Genomic DNA, 18,506 nt, shown 5'->3' on the forward strand with positions numbered 1-18,506 from the left:
TTAAATGTTGAAGATCCTCTTCTCGAAGATGGTCTTTGAAAGTGGAATTTATAAGGGTTAATTATGTTTATAGTCCCTATAAAATAGCGACCTTGTAAGTTTAGTCCTTACTTAATTTTAATAGCATTTTTAGTCCCTATAAAAAAAATTTACTTATAATTTTAGTCTCTGCTAAAACAAAGTTTGATTCATTATCCTTAAACTCTTAAATTTTTGAACGATTTTTTTGAGACAAGATTAGAACACTATGAAAGGTTCGTTTACTAAAATTTAGAATTTTCTGACATGAAATTAATTAAATATGAATTTTTTAAAACGACAAAAGTTAAAGATAAAAAAGTAATAAAATCTGGATGTAGAAATCAAATTTTGCGATAATTTTTTGCAGAGGAACTTTTATTAATTTTCTAAACATGTCTGCAAAAAATTGTTCAAAAATTTAAGAGTTTAAGCATAAATTAAACAAATTTGAATTGAGTAGAGACTAATACTCAGTGCAGAAAAACAAAATTAGGGACTAAAAATGCTATTAAAATTAAGTAAGGACTAAACTTATAAGGTCGCTATTTTACAGGGACTAGAAACATAATTAACCCAATTTATAAAGTACAACGAGGGAAGTTTTGTTTTTCTTCCAAGCATTTGAATATTGCGGCTACACCACATGCAAAAGCCTAAAAATGTGGACTAAAACACAAAAACCCATAAAATATGGAATTGCAAATAGGTCTTATAAGTCAAAAAGTCTACCATAGTATAAAACTATTTTCGATTTAAAATTCATTTTACAGATTTTATGGGACTCAAATCCCCCTTTCAAAGCTTTTTTTTTACCACTACAACATTCTCTATAAATACAACAAGTTTTGCTTTGATCAATGCCAAGTCCATATTTCCATTCTTTCTTTCTTTCTTATTTCTCAATCCCCATCATTTTCATTAAAGAATGGCACTTTCTTCATCAACAATGCTGCTTTATTTCACCTTCAATTAATCCATGCTGAAATTTAGTAAAAGAATGAAAATAAAAAATAGTAGTGACATGCAGCATATAATCTCTCTTTATATTTTTGTTTTCCCCTTATGATGCGCTAAGATAGATTAATTATTTTCATTTTCTTTTTTTTCCCCTTCTTATGATACACTAAGTTTCTTTTTAATGTGTTCAACTAACAATGATTTTTAATGTTCTTAGTACAATTTATTTTCACTACACAAGTATAATCGGTTCAGAGGTTACCCTCATGAGATTATTATGAAAATGCCTAAAAGGGTCTTTGCTGAGGAGGTAATGACAATTTATACAACACAAACTGATAAATATAGTGTCTTCCATGCAACATATAATTTCTGTTAATTTTTTTGTTTTCCCCTTCTTCTTCTTTTCCTTTTGTCAAGGTTTTCCCCTTCTTATGATACAAGCAAGATAGACAAGTTATTTTCAGTATATATTAAATGTGTTCAACTAGCAGTCAATTTTGATGTTCTTTTTATATTTGACTTCTCACTGCACAAATATAATACGTTCAGGTGAAGAATTACATTTAACCTCCCACTGCACATGTATAATAATTCTCATTGCAGTATTAGATAGAAAAGAAAAACTTACATGTTTTTGTTTCATTAATTCTAATCTTTACTCCTTGCAGAACTTTTGCTTCTTCTAACTCATAAAAATAAAAATCAGATCCTGAAGGTGAGAAAAACACAGGGGGGTTGAATTGTGTTAGCTTTTGCTTCTTTTTAAACTAAGTTCAGAGTCTGATAGAGTTCAAAATATGGAGCAATGATCAGAGTCTAATGCAGCGGATGAAGTAAAGATAGATAGAGAGAGAGAGAGAGAGAGAGAGAGAGAGAGAGAGAGAGAGAGAGAGAGATGAAAAAGATACAAAGCAATTATCTTGGTTCCTTCCACAATCCGAAAGTAGTCCAGTCCCCCTTGCACTTCCAAGGAGATTTTCACTATAATTCAATCTGAATACAATTGCTCAACCACACAAGCATAAGACTTCAAATATTCAAGCACACAAACAAGAGATTTCCTATGCTCAAGCAAAAAAGCAAGAGACTTTTAAACAAACAAATTACAAAGAAATAAGTTTGGTTGAACACTTGATATACAATCAGTGGTGTTCACAATACAAATCAAATCAGACTCTTAAGACTTTAGAATTTCCTAAGATATGAAAGTTGTTAAGAAATTCTAAGTGTTTGATGCACAACAATTTCAGCAGAGTTTTGGCACAATTTAAATGTTGTAGAGTCTCTATTAATCTTCAAGTCTTCATTCCTTTTAGAGGTATGAAAGAGACGTTGTAGAGGTGCCAACGCATCAAAGAGTCGTTATTGAAGCTTGATCAATCACCAATGATTTGTTGCTTGATTTGGTTAATGCCCTAGGATGGAATAATTTGAAAACCATTCCTTGTATGGAAAATTAACCAGTAGAGACACATGTGCACCTCGTACTATGCACATCATCATGAAATTATTATTTTCGGTGTAGTGAATTGTTGCCATGAGTTTTTTTAGTAGTCAATTTACACTGAAGTTTATTTCTTCTCCTTGATAATTGCTCATTTTTGTTTTTAAATATGAAAAGGATGGAGAAGATAAACATAAAGCAAGTAAGATGCCAATCAAAGATATTGGGAACAATTTTGACAGTAGCTGGTGCAATGTTAATGACATTATATAAAGGTCCTATTGTGGAGATGGTATGGGCCAAAAATAGACATCCTCAAAATGAAACACATGAAACAACAACCACAGGATCTTCTGAAAGAGATTGGATTTTAGGGTGCACTTTTCTTATCATTGCCACCTTTGCTTGGGCTTCACTCTTTGTTTTGCAAGTAAGACATTATGTCAAAGATTTAAAGTATATAATAAAAAAAATAGAGTATTACTTTTCCCATCCTATGCCTTTCCTCGCGCGCCCTATTTTTTTCCAAAATTACCCTCGGAGTTTTCCGGATTTTATAATCCGGAATGATGTTTTTACAGAATTTTTTTGATTTTAAGCTTTCTATTGCTGTGGAATTGGTTATGTACAAGCTACAGATTTTAAAAATAACGGTGCACTTAACATTTATGGAGAGAGGTATATTCTGCAATGTGCTGCAGATTTTAAATATAATATGAATGATATTACTGAGTTGTCTTTCTTAATTTCTTTCTTCCAAAGGCATCAGCACTGAATGAAGTTTTCAAATACTTGTTAGGTCATGATTCTAATGCTTTGAAGTGAGTATTGAAACTTTACTTGTCTCATTCATCACAAGAGTTATGGACATGTCAACTTCATACTTTGAGCATTGTTATGTAGAGAAATAAGTACTCCAACACCGGGTTCCAAGGATTTATTCTTCCCAACAAAATATCCCAACCATTTTTTATGCAATTCAAAGCTTGTTTCTGGAAAAAAGTATTGGTCATACTAGAGAAATCCTCCATATAATCACATTCCGGATTACAAAATCCGAATTGTTTAACGTATTCCGGATTATGTAATCCGGAAACATCATTTTTCACCCTATTTGTTGACTTTCAACGTGAGTTACGGATTTTTCCGGATTTTGTAATCCGGAAAGCTCAAAAAATAGGGCGCGTTACATGATTTTTTCGGATTAAATAATCCGAAAACCCCCTAAACACCCTTTTTTCATGGTGCTGATGCAATCCGGATTCTATATTACGGAATGCACCAGCACCAAATTTTTCATATGTAACAAATCTTCTAAAATTCTATGTGCATCTAAACTCTTAGAATCAGGACAAACTTTAAAAGTAAGAGTCCTTAACGATGTTGAATTTGCAAGTATGAACCGTATCAAACTCATTGCATGCTGAGAAATTCTAGATGCTCTAACATGGATATTCACCATCTGCAGATTATTAAGGCAATCACTACTGCATTCTAACTCTTCTGAATGATCCGACACTTGTACGGTAGAAACATCGATGTAACTCTGAAGTGTAAAAATTAAAGTGTCAAAATACAACAATAAGAAATAAGCTAAGAAGCTTAGGTAATCATGTTTACATGTATAATAAGTTCAACCAAGCCAGGAGCACATTGGAGTGCACTAACAATATACAAAAGTTCTCCTCTATCATTTGCTCCATGATTTTTACACCCAAAATTCAAAATTCCATCATTTATACTTTTTTTCATGGTGCTAATGCAATCCGGATTCTATAATCCGGAATGCACAAGGGCATTTTTGGAAAATTTACAGGGTGCGAGAGAAGACCATAGGGTGGGAAAAGTAATACTCAAAAAATATGCACTAACTTTAATTATCATACATTTTTTATTGAAAAAGTGTATGTTTTATTAATTATAACATATTTTTTTTTGTGAAAATTATTTATTGGGTTAGGCAAAAGTTATAGAGACGTACAAGCATCATCAACCAAGTCTTACTTCACTTGTGGTCTTTATTGGTACTCTTCAAGCTATTGCTGTTACTTTTGTGGCTGAGCATGATCCTTCTGTATGGAGGATTGGTTGGGATATGAGTTTACTTGCTTCAGCCTATGCTGTAAGTATTTTCAATTTTTTCTAACTTTATGACAATATTTTAATTTTGATTCGCTGTCAATGTCTAAAGTTTTACGTTGTCAATAAATCATAATGATCAACATCTATGCATGAAGTTAAAAGTAATTATAATAAAAGTCAAATTATTTTTACAATTCGACGGTTAAAATTTATTGACTATATGTAAAACAATTTCGCTCAGTATGATTTAAGAGAAATAATATTTGTACATCCATTTTTTTGACAATTTTTTAAAACAACTCTCTGATGCTTATTGTGTTTTTACTCTATTATTTTGGTTTTTGTGTCGATACCTATATTCAAGGGACTTAAGATATTTAAATTACTATTGTAATTCTTAGAAATATTATTTTCCTAATAATTTACTTTATTTTTGTTAGGGAATTGTGACCTCAAGCTTGGCATACTATGTACAAGGGCTAGTGATTAGGAAGAAAGGACCTGTCTTTGCAACTGCCTTTAGCCCACTTAAGAGAAATGGAATATGAATTGGAATGTCATTTACTTCATCTTCCATCATCCCCATTTTGTCCCTTTTTTGCAAGTTTTCCTCCCCCCATCACCCCTTGTGTTTGAGCAAAATATATTTATATATAATTTTGTAACAAAATTCAAACTAATCCATGTAGAAAAGGGAATCATAAAGTTTTTCCATCTTATCTCTTTTCTCTCTCTATATATCTTTTTTTTATTTCATTCTTATTTGCTATTTTTTGAATCGTTTCTTATTTGCTATTGATGTTGTGGAATTTGTGGTCAACAAATTTTGTGGGATTACATTCATTCTATTTTATATTTTTAATGAAGCCTGATTCAGATTCCACTAGGCAGGTAGTGATTTGTGTTTTCTCATATTATTATTGTGTCACACACATCAGTATAGGAAAACAGTGTGTTAAACCATTTTACTTTGTTTGGGAATCTTGCACCAAGTGTGCTTCGTCCTATTATTCATCATATTTTTAACAATTCTAAAGTCAAGTGGAGGCATTGTTCTAAATTTTAATTGCATTCTTTGTATTTGCAGTCACATTCGTGCTTTATTATTACATATGCATATCTTCAAATAATGCAACAAAAGATGTATATTCTGTAGTATTTTTTTTATTGATATCTTTTCAATATAAATTGGTGTGGAATCTATTCTGCAATATGTGAAGAATTGTCTACAAATTAATTTGTGAAAAGATAACATCTTCACAATGTATCTAACCATTTGGATTTCTGCTCTTCTCCCAGCAAGTTTCGCTCTTACCCAACCAAACTGACCAAAATATCATGCGTCAGTTAACTAACACAAATGTAAAATTAACATGACTTAAAATTTCATTTGTTTTACACATGCGTGACTTAAGTCACACCGCATGAGTTAACTCACGCAGGTGTTATACCCCGCGTGAGTTAACTCACGCTAGGAGTTAACCATTTGTGCATACTTTTTCAAGATCAAAAGTTGTTCAAAATAAAAGAAGCCCGACATAATATAATAGCAAATATCTAATAAGATAGCACTAAAACAATATGCACCCCAATAGCTCATCAAATTACAATGATACATCATCCAGATAACCTGATAAAGAACTTATTAAATGGGAAATGTTTTACTAAAATAAGATTTATCAAATGAGTGTCGTGGTTGTCAAGAACTAATCCTACTTTAAATTACAGTCGTGCTTTCACTTTTTTTCACAATGTGCCTTCAGCTAAAAAATCCCATTATATATAAAACAAAAAATTTAAGACTACGTCATACTTCATTCATATAATTCAAACTCTAGCAAAGTTGAAACTACATGCCTTGTTACAACTACTGACATGAATGAGTATGGATGACTTTTCTGTAATTTTTTTCAGTTAGCCCACAACTTACACAATCTTTCTGTATTGATCCTACAAAAAATCTTGTCATCTGCATGTAAGAATTCACAATCAACACCCCAAGTTAACATCAATCTCTACTTTTAGAGAGCAAAGCTTTTGTATAATGTTGCAAAAAGAAACATAGTAACTAGAATAAGCGTATTTACAGATAAAACTGATTTACATGAGTCAAATTTGAGGGGCAGCTTTAACTGCCCCTTGAAACAGAATCATCTTTCGCAAGAGCAACATAGTTCACTGGAATTATGTTATTCACTCTGCCACTTTCTCTGCGATCCTTTGCACCTGATGTTCCATAACGGCCTGAAGGAGTATGCATTCGGCGCCCGTTTGGTGTCCCAGCTAGAGTGTTAACATGACTACTCTGGTTCAGAGGCTTCTTTGTTGCAGATCTTGAACCAAACATTGCTTCTTGCTCTACAGCAAGTTGTTCATTAAGCCGCTTCTGCTCCTGTAAAAAAGACCAGAATGAATAGTTGCGCAATCAAAAGTTTGAAGCTGACAAAAACAATCAATTACCATCCAAATTAAATTATGTGACAAAAATAATGTAAAACTTGATTTATTTGTGAAGTGCTATAGGACATTTTTCAATTTTTTCCGTCACGTAAGAAGTTACAAATATATATATTTTAAAATTTCTTTTCATCCCTCCTAGTTTCTATTTCCATTTTAAAATAACAATCATTTTTATATCCTCTGTCAACTAAATTTAATTGACCGCATTGGCACTAATGACTTGTCTTTCAGTGAGATACATCATTATTTAACTGAGCGGTGTCAGGGTGAGGGACTATAAGTGGTGTATTTCAAAAACTAAGGATCAAAATTGTACTTTTTAAAAAGGGGGAATTAAAAGCAAATAGTCATATTTATAAGGATTAAAACCAAATTTAACCTTCAAAACTTATTTGCTGTGTTTGTCATTTTTGTTCATTTCCTAGTTTCAGTAACGCATAGCCATAACATAAAATGGCTGTAATGATCATTTACTCAACGTCATTATTTTGTCCTATCTTTGCATAAAATTACTAATTAAAAAAATTCACATGATTATAGACAATGTTCAAATAAATTTTTGAACAAGTCAAAAATAAGATAACCAGGAATACAGATGTGCTTGACGGAAAATGCATATTAATTTTCATTCCGCATAGATTTTAATTTCAATGATATAGAAGTAATATGTAAGAGAAGAACGATAGAGGAAGAAAAAAATATTATCACTATAAGTCATACCCGAGATTTCCGCTTCTCTTCTTCTCTCAATTGTCGTTGTACGTTGTATTCATCCAAGCTATTCAACAACGGAACCTGAAATAATTTTGAGTCAGAACCTGACTAATCATTCTGCATATTATAGTCAATAACATAGTATAGTCATCATCACCTTTTCGTATAAGAAAGGTATTCCTTTTTCTGTCTCCCATGCTTTCACTTTTGCAGTCAAATTCTCAACCACAGCTGCTCAGTAAAAAATTGGAAGGAAAGTTACTTTTAAACGAATGAGGAAACTAGCATCATGATAATACTACAAGTTACAACCTAGGACTAAGCACTTACATAGGTTTTTTTCTCAAAACATAATTATTTTAAGTTTGCCAGCTATTGAACGTTAAATAAAGGTTTTCACTTACTAACTTGACCAATTTCTATTCCAAATCCAATAATTGGAAATTTGAAAAATAACTAAATTGTAACTTTGGCGCTGCTTCTTACTAAAATTTTACAAAGAAATCCATAGCCTAGTTGACCTTAATTTACTATTTTAACCCAGTGAGTATAAACGCTTTCTATCATCAAACAGAAAAGCTTCTGATAAAATGAAATATCAAACTTCAAGCAGACACGAGCTTCAAGAAGCCTGACATGAAATTTTGAACAACATACATATATAAAATGATGATCATCTTGTATTGGATAAAGCTAATCTCATTCTCCCCACATTTATTGAATTCACTTCTTTCAAAATTAGACAGTACTATATAGCTGCTGTTAAAATTATATAGATTTTGATTGCCAACACCGCATATGAAAAGCTCTTTGTCAGTCAAGCAAGGTTAGAAGTTTCTAATTGGCAGTTTGCAGAATCGCAGATTCAGTAGCTACTACCAAACGGAAAACCTTTGTGGCCTCACTAGTTAAGATTTCTTAGATAAAGGTAACAGCAGCTAAAGAATATATTTTGACAGTTGTCTAGCCTCCCAATTTTGACCTCTGCCTATTTTGCTAGTTAACTACTTAACATACGGTTTGCACTCAAAGAGCTTTCCATTTATAACACACCATCTCAAATTAGTATAGGTCAGATATGAGTGGATATTCCTTTGCTTGCCAGTTGGTTTAATCTTGAACTTTAATGCTATTTACTTTTTATTTATTTATTAGTCATCCATTTAAGCCATGGAGGAACTAATTAAACCATGATCTGCAGGTCTCGCCAGTTTGATCGTCAGATTTTTAAAATATTGATTTTCAGTATCGCATAATCAAACTATATATGGCCATACTTGGAATCACTCAGTTTGTTCTAAATAACACTAACATCTTAACAGCATTATGATTCAATCATAAACAGCAACAAGTTCACAGGTTTCCCTTAACATGAAGACAAAAATATCTATCATATTAATCAAGATTCTCTAGATCACATATAAATGTAAAAATTAAAATAAAATAATGACTCACATGGAATCTTGCTGACAAGAATCCGTGCTTTCTCCGCACGCTTCAAATTTTTGTGTGCTCCTTTTACTGCACTATATCGATTTTGATCCTGGTATAAGGGTGAAAACGGGAAATGGTGCAAACAGACTATATTTTGTTATGTTTCTCAAAAATAGATCTACTAAGTAAAGAAAACAAGAGAAAGCTTATCAAAAAAATTTAATTGATCAATGGAATATAGTAATTTGGTTTTGCTTAAAATCGCAAAATTCAACAACCTAAGACTTAGCGAAAATCTTTCAAACTAACATGTTATAAGACTAAATCATATAGAAAGAAACAACAATAAGAAAGTTTCATTGCATCCTACACAACAAGGTATTTTGTGCCAACAAGAAATTCTCATAATGCATTCACCATGTTTTATATTCTTATATGTTCCCAAAATAAATTTCATTTTACTAGGTAGAATTGATGAATTAACTTCGGATATCAAAGTCAAAGTTCACAAATGCCATGAATAACCATCATTGATAGCTTAGTATTGCTTTCAGTAACTTTTATGATTTCATTTTCAAGATGATGCAAAATGACCAAAGCAGAGAATATTCTTTTATGCACCATAGACATGGTGAGATACCATTACCACATTTACAAAGAACACAGTCAAGATATTGAAGCAAATTCAACAACCAATTGTTCAGAATCATCAAATTCCTTATATAAAGAACCTATAAGATGTTATACAATCTACAAACTGTCAATGATCAATTATACTAATAACTAAATTTATGAGTGAATGCTTGTAGATAAATGATTTTATATCACATGTAACGATACTTGAGGTTTTAAGTGAGGAAATGCACAGGACCACCCTACCTGGTGCTAAAAATCAACTTTATTTACAAGAGGGACCCACAGCTTGTGAGTATCAAAGTTTAGATGTTGTAAAGGCTCAAAAATAGTTAATAGTTAAATATTAAAAGGAATTTATTCAAAATATATATATATATTAAAGGGAAACCAAATAAACTCAAATTAAATTACCAATAAACTATGGTAAATTATGTGCATATGACAGTCATCAGTTTCCCTTTTGACAACAATAAGCTAAATATGTGGGTTGAAAACAATCATAAAAACATTTGCATATATAAATGATATAAAATAACATTTGTTGTACTCTATGGTGATAAATTTAAACTGCATCGATTTATGGCTTATTTAAGAATGAAATATACTGAAGAAAGTTATATACCCTTTCATATTCATCTAACCACTTTTCCTCCTCAGCAGCAAATTTCCATTTCTCCACCCTGTCTAAGATATCTCTTCTGCTTAGAGCTTGCTCTTTGGCCTTCCTGATTTGGTCATCCATGCTTTGAAGCAATTCAGACATATCAACATTACCTGCAAAGCCGTTAATGCTTATGTGATTAAAGGAAAATAGAAACTAAGAACAGACATTATGGATGCACACATAAATATGTAAACATGATTGTCAGAATCGAGATCTTGCATAAGATCGAAAGGGGATAGCAAGATCGTAAAACATAAGATCGCAAACAAGATCGAAGGATTCTACTCAATTAATTTTGTCGGATCGAAAGGGGATAGCAAGATCGTAAAACATAAAATCGCAACCAATCTTCTATAGTGTATAAACTGCTCAAAGTTTCAAATCTTAAACAAACATAATAGTAAAACAACCAAGTCTCAAATCTTGAACATATAAGACTCGGAGACACAAATCTTAAACATAAATGACTCGGTCTCAAGTCTTAAACATAAAACAACCTAGTCACAAAGCTTAAACATAGACGACTCAATGCCAGGATTGTTGGAATCCTATGGCATTGCACGATTTCATGCCAGTTTCACGTGTTCATGCGATTTCGCGGGAATTTTACTCAAATCAGGATTCAATTTACGATTCGGATTGGTAGGGGAGAGTGAAATCGCAAAATCATTGATTTTCACGATTTTGATTAGGATTCTGACAATAATTTCTGTAACATCAGGTCTAGAGAGTATTTCGGAGGGAAGAAAATGGAATCTAAAGGTATATTTATAAGTAGACACATTGAAATTTCAAGAAAAAAAAATTCAATGACACTTTAGGCATAATTTACGTACCAGATTCTATGAGGCTGGTCAGAGTCTGTCTAGCAGCTTCACTATCCATATCCATGTGAACTCCTCTGTAAATTTGTTCAAGTTCATTCTGTCTTTTGAACACTAATTCCTTCATCTTACTGGCTTTCAAAACATTTAAGCGCTGAACTTCAACCTCAACCTACACAAATATAAAAAATCAAGCAACTAAAATTCAGACTATACAAATAAAATTGTAATGCAAGTACAAGTCGTTGAAGGTTTCACCTGCTCTATGACATCAGCAGAAAGGCCACCTTGGATTGACACTTCATCAACTGATGCTGAAATTAATCTAGTAACATGGCTAAAGGCCTTTTGCTCATCAATTGGTATCTCCATAAGATCCCATAACTCTACCAAAATCTTAGCAAGTTCTTGTACCTGCAAGAAAGTAAAATTATATTCATAAATCTTAAAGAACCTTTTGGAAAAAGGTGCTCCGTCAATAACAAAATTAGAAAAAATAAGCAAACTAATCTGATACACAATAAAGAAAAGAAAAAATATGACTTCTGTTTCATTCATTGCATCTTAGTAACGAAAAGAAAAATTATGAGTTCTGTTTCATTCATTGCATCTTAAACCTTATTTTATAAAACATTGAGTTTACTGTCCAATACTCTTTCTTCTGACTTCATAATCACCTTATTCCAAATTCCAATTGTATACAAAGCAGGACATTAGGAAATCAAAATGATTATGCGATCTGCAAGAAATTAAGAGACATGGTATCAAAAGCTACTGCAATTATATGCAAGAAATGAGTAAGTTGACTATGATACTAATAACCATTCAACACTAAACTATAACAGTTGGTACAGCTTTTACAGTGATCATTTGATGTATCGAATGAGATGATCCAGATGTGTTACTTGCAATAGCAACAGTAAGACACATACATATACATGCAGCAAGACACGTATATATTTATTTGCAGTATTTCAATCTAGATCAGAAAAAGTCACCTTTTGTAGCCTTTGTTGCTTTTCCTGCTTTAATGAAAGAACAACCCCAGTTAATCTAGCAAGAGTGTCATTACTAATGCATTGTGGTGCACCATTTGATGAACCGCTCAAGCTTGGGTGGATGTCATTTAAAGTCTTCCAAATATCAATTGACATTACAGTTGAAAGCTCACTGATAGTACTGATATGACTTTTCACTTTCTGCTGTCGTATGATCTGAGAGAAAAAAGGAAGTAATATTGAGCTAGCACTTAATAGGAACTAAAAAAATATGGATACCAATATTATGTGACTATATTTTGAATTTGGTAGCACCTTTTCATTTTGAAGTTCATGAAGATGCGATTTAAGTTCCCCCAATTTCTCCATGGTCAGATCACATTGATCAACATCTTGATCCGTTACACCTTTGGACTGTCCACAGCCTGCTATTTCAGCACATATCTGTGATATTTGGGACTTTATTTCTAAAATATCCTCAACTCTCTCAGCCTTCCTTGACTTCAAGTCCTCTAAGAGAGGTCTGATGTTGGCTAATTGCTGCTTCAGAGTACCCTTTCCCTGTTAAAAACAGAACTGAATTGAATGAATATTTATCTAGAAGATTCAATTAGCCAAATTCTAATTGTGAATATGAGCAAACATGAGATTTGGGAATCATCAAGTGTTAAGAATACAGTCTTCTATCTAACTAAACAATGAGGAAAATAAAAGTAACTAATAAATGCTAAAATTATGTTTGGATTTGCATAAAAGATTTCAAGAGAGCAAACAAAATCCAACTATGGAAAGTTTTAGGTTAAATTCCTAATGTTTTATTTTAAGGGAATCACCAAATTAGTTATTGAAATTGTAAGATAGGGTAATTTGGTTTCTGACATTAACCAAATTTCAAAATGATCATAAAATTTAAAATCGTCAAACACAGTATTAGTCTTGTAAAGTTAGCCAAGTTAACTCTTGAAATGGTCACAAAATGCCGAATATGATTGAAGATATTCAATTAATCTTTTCAAATTTGTCAATTTGATCCTTGAAATTGTCACAGAATGACTTGACGATTGAAGATATTCACCTAGATTAGGGGATTTACTCTTTCTGCAGAAATCTAATACAAAATGGTACTTAAGGGTGTCGTGTTATTAGCAACAGTAGTGGTAGTACAAAACAGAATGCCAATGTCGATGGAACATACCCGTGAGAACGCACAATCATCCCCAAGTGAAGAAGCAATATCAGCGACTTCAGATTCAGCATCATCCAACCACTTATTTAAGTCAGCTTTGTGCTTTCTGGTTTGCTCAACCTTTCTGTAATAAATGTCAAGGCACTCTTGCTCCAGTTGAAGAAGCATATTGTCTCTATCAGTGTCACTCTCCCCAATCTCATCCCATATCACCTAAAAATCCAAAACTTTAGATCATTAATGCATTCACCAAAGGTTGCATTCACATATCCGTCAAAACTTGAGCATATCACCCCATCAAGGCTGATTCTAATGTGTTCCTTTGTTGGAGGGTTACACCAAATTATAATAAAAAATTAGCGTCTTTTATGATAAAAAACTACTAAGATATCTCTATTACCATTCATTCTATTTCTACTTAAGATAACAAATTAATCACCAATAAAAAGGGATTACCAGCATACCCTTTTTCAATTGTGCACACCACTTTTTTTAGGTAAACCAAGATTTTTCTACGCGCGCAATTAAAGACACTAATGGGATACATATAAGATAAGATATTAACAGATGTTTCTTCATACGTAAAATGCTGAACATTACAAAAACGATTTTCGACAAGAACAAATCAGAATTTAGTTGGCTACCACACCCGTGATTTTCGCCAAACACACACCGAACCATTTCAAGATTTACCGAAAAACTGCCACGTACTTATTCAAGATTTACTCTTTTTCGCACATAACAGCCAGAAATCAAACTACGGAACATTTCATCAAGAAACCCTTAAATTCAGCAATCACCGGCATAAGAATCATTAAACTATTCAGCATAAAAACAACAAAATCTGACATTTTTATAATTATTAGCCAAAAAAAGAAAAGAATTGTGATGAATCTTACTCAAGGCAACATCAAAATCTCTACTTTATTGGTTCAATTGAATCTTTAAATGACTAATTCGAATTTCAATAATTTCCGCCACTCAAAATTCATAAAACAAAAAAAAAATCAAAAAATAGAAAGAAAAAAAAAAGTTTGAAGTGGATGTGAATGAGTAAAGAACCTGCAATTGACGGAGGAGAGAAGCGCATGTGGTGCGAGAAGGAGAGAAGGAAGGAGGTGTGGAAGCCATTGATGCGGAAGAAAGAGCAAGAAACGAAACCCTAGAAAGAGAGAAATTGGGAATCGAGAAGACGAAAACGGAAAGCGTTTGAAGCGTTGTTGAAATTGATTGAATAATAATGATGAGCCAAAGAAAATCCCTTGATTTTAGTTTTTCTTTCAATACTGAGGACTTGTACTTCACTTGCGTTTTGCTTTTGGATTTTGGCGCCAAATTCACTCTTTAATAAATTGAATAAGCCATAATTTATTTCGATTAATTAAGTAATAAGTTAATTTATTTGACCCATCCAAAAAAAAAAAAAAAAAGTTAATTTCTTTGACAGAATTTAATACTAAGTCAACTATCTTCTTTTACTTTTTCTTGAACAATTTGTAATCTATAGGTTAACTATTTTAAATTGTTCGAGAAGAAGTCTTCGTGATTTAGCTCAGTTGGTAAGAACAATGTATATATGTAAGGTCGGAGGTTTAAACATCAGCCACAAAAAAAAAAATATTGTTTGAGAAGAATTTATGGTGTGACTATTCAAATAATCAAATTGTATATAACTTTTTTTTAAAACAAATTATATATAATTTATGGAAATGTATAGTTCGCAAGGGGATGTCGCACAAATTCTACCACGAGCGAGTTGATTTGATGGAGGGAGCGAACCTACCTCAGGACTTATCATATGTCGACATCGTGGTTAACGGCGTTGTGCCCAGGGCTATGCCCGCTAAACCCTTGGACATGCTCGTTAGTCAAGAGAGAGTGAATCCCTTGATTTATGTGAGGTGCGTTCGGCATGCAAGTGACCGTCTATATTGTTGTGAGATGGAAAGATTCCCTCGTCAGAGATTTTGTCGTTTGTCGTTCAGCCATCAATGCCTATGTATCGAGTGTGAGCCTGGGGACATGACCTTTGGTTCCTTTAGGCCACGTGTAAAGGCTAGTGTAGTACTTGAGTACTAGTGCCTTGAGAGTGTCTCGATTTATGTTCCTAAAGTTTCATCGTAGTCGTTGGTTTGATCTTGACGTTTGGGAATCAGATACGTTTGATCAAAACCGTTGGAGGTGTAGATGGGTGTGATATGGATTGTTGTCTTGTTTAATTAATGAATGGTTGCATGTGAAGGACTGCACCAGATCATGTTCGCTGTTTTCTGAAAGGTTGTGAAGGAAATATAAATAGGTTCAAACGTATGTTTGGAACACTTTTACCATTTTCGTATTTTAGCAACCCTGAAGTTTCAGAATTTCTTCAAGAGTTCCAGTGCATTTTGGTCCCTCAACCTTTCACTTGCAAGTCCAGTTCTTCATTCGTTCTCTACTGCATTCTCTTGTCTATTTTTTCCTGTTTGATTGCGTTAGTTTTTTTGTTGAAAATGGTAATCTTGCATGTGTAGTTATGTTTGCTCCGGTACAGTGGTTTCCGCCATTTGTTATGGAGGTTTCCACTGTGTATGAGGAGTTTTAAGACTTAGAGCTTGTTTTCGTTGTATTTTGAGGAGAAACCGCCGGTGATGAGTCATATATGTTTAGGGTTCTGACTTGTCACCACTGGATGGGTACCATTCCGCCTTTGTTGGTGGTTTACCCCATTTTTTCGGTTTGTTTTTCCCGTTAGGGCTCTTAGCCATTTCTTGCCACGATAAGTTTGATAGGTGAAGGAAGGGTGGATTTGATCATTAAATTCATCCTCCCTCTGCTTTTCCTTTCAGGTTTGGTTATGGCAGGTAACCCAAATAGAAATGAGGCCATCATGCATGATGTTTCCTGGGTAGGAAATTAGCCTTTAGAGGTGATATCTTTGTTCTCGTCGGATGGTGCGGCGGAAATCCCGCACAGTTCCGTTGGGAGGAGAGAAGATTGAGAAGTAAACTTTCCAAGCACGTCGGATCAAATTTGCTCACGGTACGCTGCAAACCGCATCCCTATGTACGAGGTAGTTTTTAAGGATATGGGTTTTAGGCTCCCTTTCTCTGTCTTTCAAATGAGTATGTTCCAATGGTTGGAACTACGCCCTTCGCAGTTGCACCGGAGTTCTTATCCTTTCATGAAAGCCTTTGAGTTAGTTTGTCAACACCTGCGAATTACTCCAACCAAAGACCTATGTTTTACCATTTTTACTATTCAGCGGGGAACAGAAAAGAAAGGCAAGCAAAATTGGGTCTCCTTCTGCCAGAACAAAAGACTTTTTAATGCTTTTGCAGGGAAGGTTGAGAGCTTTAAAAAGCGATTCTTTTTAGTGCGACCACGAACTGAGGTTTCCCTGAGAAGTTTGTTGAAGACTGTGGAGCGGCCACATAACAACGGAGGTATAATGTCTACCCATCGTTCCCCGTTTCCATTTTTCTGGTATTTAGACCACTTTAAGTACGAGCCTAAAGCCTTCAGTCATAGTTATGATTGTCTGTCGAAACGAGATAAAATGGGCAACGATAGGACTCAAAAGTTTGTCAATTATTTCCTGCCCGCCAAAATGGTGGACGAGGAGGTTAACCGTGTGTTAGATTCATGAGGGAATTCGATTATTGCGCCTCGTGCGAACAATACTCAGGATTTGGTGCTTTCCAATAATCTGATGGAGTTACTCGGTAGATGTCTTCATTTTTTTCGCTTTTAATTGCTACATTTTTCCTGAACAACTTTGGTGATACGTTGTTTATGTCTTAGTTTGCAAGAAAGATGAAGAATATGCGCTCCCTTCTTGTCAAGGTTAACCAAAGGGTGGCCGGCAAGAGTAGTGGTAGTAGGAAAAGGGATGCCCGGAGGGAAGCTACCTTGGAGGCATGGTTCCTTGTGAGGGTGCTTGATGATCATGTGGAGGAGGACGAGGTCCCTCTAAAGAGAAACAAAATGGCTTAGTCAAGCAAGGGTAAGCAAATCTGAGTTAATTCGAGAGGCCTTCCTTTGAGGAGAAAGATTGCAAGTGCATTACTTTGGAGAAGAAATCCGCTAAGGATCGTAAGATTCTGGGCCAACTAAAAGAGGCTCGAAGGAAATTGGTTAAGGAGAAGGCGGACCTCGAAGTCACTCTCCGTGATGCTGCTGGACCTCGCCCAAGAGAACCTAAAGATCTGCATGGTCTGGATCACTGTGGCCTGATGGACAGGATTGCGGAGCTAGAAGCGAACCTGGTGGGTGCTGATCAACATGACTTTGAGAATGCGGTCGAGCAATTGAAGGTCGTAAATCCCGAGGTCAAGTTGTGTGTCGACGGGATTCATTTCTTGAAGTTTGTTGAAGATGGGGTGATTGTGATCCCTCGTGAAGAAGATGATAGGCATGTTGGAAATGCCCAGGCCCACACAGCCTTGTAATTTTTTATCTTCTTTGTCGAACAATTATTTTGTTGTGACCGACCTTCGTGCCAATGACAATGTGCGCCCTTCGTGGTTAGCACCCTCAATTATGTAATCTATATTCTGGTTTGCTTTTATTGTTTGTTTCGTTATCATGCTTTGTTGTGAAAATGTATGTTTTTTTTTCCAAGTATGATGTGTAATCTGAGTGCTCGTTGCGTGAGGCTTTTATACCGAAATGTTTTTTATTTCAAGTATTCAAGAGTGATCAATATCCTTCTATGTTTTAAGAATAGTGATTTGTATGCTCGTATATTTTTGTTTGATTTAGATGTATGCATGTAGGATTTATTTTGTAAACAATCTAAGCAAATAAATCAAAAGTAGATTCGGTAAGGTAGAGGTGAGTACCAGCCCCTCGCAGTCGTTGCTTTATTAAAATAAAGTGATTATGGTTTACCGATGATTGTGAACGCCAAATGGATCAGTTCTTTAACTCGTTGTTTTGACTTAAAGGTGTGCCCTTCCTCCCACAAGTATTGTTTTGTTTGTTTAAAAACGAATAATTGTGCGTTATTTTTGCAAGGGGATCCGAGCGTGAGAGTTCCAATTTTTACGTGGGGTATTTGTTAGAAGCATTTTACATCCAAGAGATCGTTCATTTGAATGTG

At 33.9% G+C, this 18,506-nt stretch overlaps 3 protein-coding genes across 7 annotated transcripts; 2 read left to right on the top strand and 1 right to left on the bottom strand.

Moving 5' to 3' along the window:
• The first annotated feature begins 880 nt into the window (after window positions 1-880).
• Window positions 881-5,226, top strand: LOC146898439 (WAT1-related protein At5g07050-like). Of its 4 annotated transcripts, XM_085737647.1 has the most exons (5): window positions 1,164-1,288; window positions 1,650-1,696; window positions 2,603-2,855; window positions 4,386-4,547; window positions 4,948-5,226. In XM_085737647.1, exons 3-5 carry the CDS (start codon window positions 2,604-2,606, stop codon window positions 5,053-5,055), a joined length of 522 nt encoding a protein of 173 aa, XP_085593773.1. In that variant the 5' UTR covers window positions 1,164-1,288; window positions 1,650-1,696; window position 2,603; the 3' UTR covers window positions 5,056-5,226. The 4 variants fall into 4 exon arrangements, with proteins under 4 accessions (XP_085593771.1, XP_085593770.1, XP_085593772.1 ...); XM_085737645.1 differs by having other exon boundaries at window positions 881-1,696; XM_085737644.1 differs by having other exon boundaries at window positions 881-1,288; window positions 1,650-2,855.
• A 1,065-nt stretch (window positions 5,227-6,291) lies between these two features.
• MAP65-5 (microtubule-associated protein 65-5) lies at window positions 6,292-14,737 on the bottom strand. Of its 2 annotated transcripts, XM_085737651.1 has the most exons (12): window positions 14,486-14,737; window positions 13,433-13,636; window positions 12,553-12,798; window positions 12,238-12,453; window positions 11,498-11,653; window positions 11,252-11,411; window positions 10,374-10,525; window positions 9,137-9,224; window positions 7,839-7,912; window positions 7,688-7,762; window positions 6,612-6,899; window positions 6,292-6,476 (listed from the first exon to the last, which is right to left on the bottom strand). In XM_085737651.1, exons 1-11 carry the CDS (start codon window positions 14,552-14,554, stop codon window positions 6,636-6,638), a joined length of 1,704 nt encoding a protein of 567 aa, XP_085593777.1. In that variant the 5' UTR covers window positions 14,555-14,737; the 3' UTR covers window positions 6,292-6,476; window positions 6,612-6,635. The 2 variants fall into 2 exon arrangements, with proteins under 2 accessions (XP_085593777.1, XP_085593778.1); XM_085737652.1 differs by having other exon boundaries at window positions 6,292-6,899; window positions 14,486-14,717.
• A 2,481-nt stretch (window positions 14,738-17,218) lies between these two features.
• LOC146898441 (uncharacterized) lies at window positions 17,219-17,853 on the top strand. The gene is made up of 2 exons (XM_085736556.1): window positions 17,219-17,368; window positions 17,452-17,853. Exons 1-2 carry the CDS (start codon window positions 17,219-17,221, stop codon window positions 17,851-17,853), a joined length of 552 nt encoding a protein of 183 aa, XP_085592682.1.
• The last annotated feature ends 653 nt before the right edge of the window (window positions 17,854-18,506 follow it).

This window comes from Medicago sativa, chromosome 8 (assembly GCF_051527215.1).
Source record: "Medicago sativa cultivar Bolivia chromosome 8, Bolivia_mono, whole genome shotgun sequence".
In the NCBI taxonomy this organism is placed as follows: Eukaryota; Viridiplantae; Streptophyta; class Magnoliopsida; order Fabales; family Fabaceae; genus Medicago; species Medicago sativa.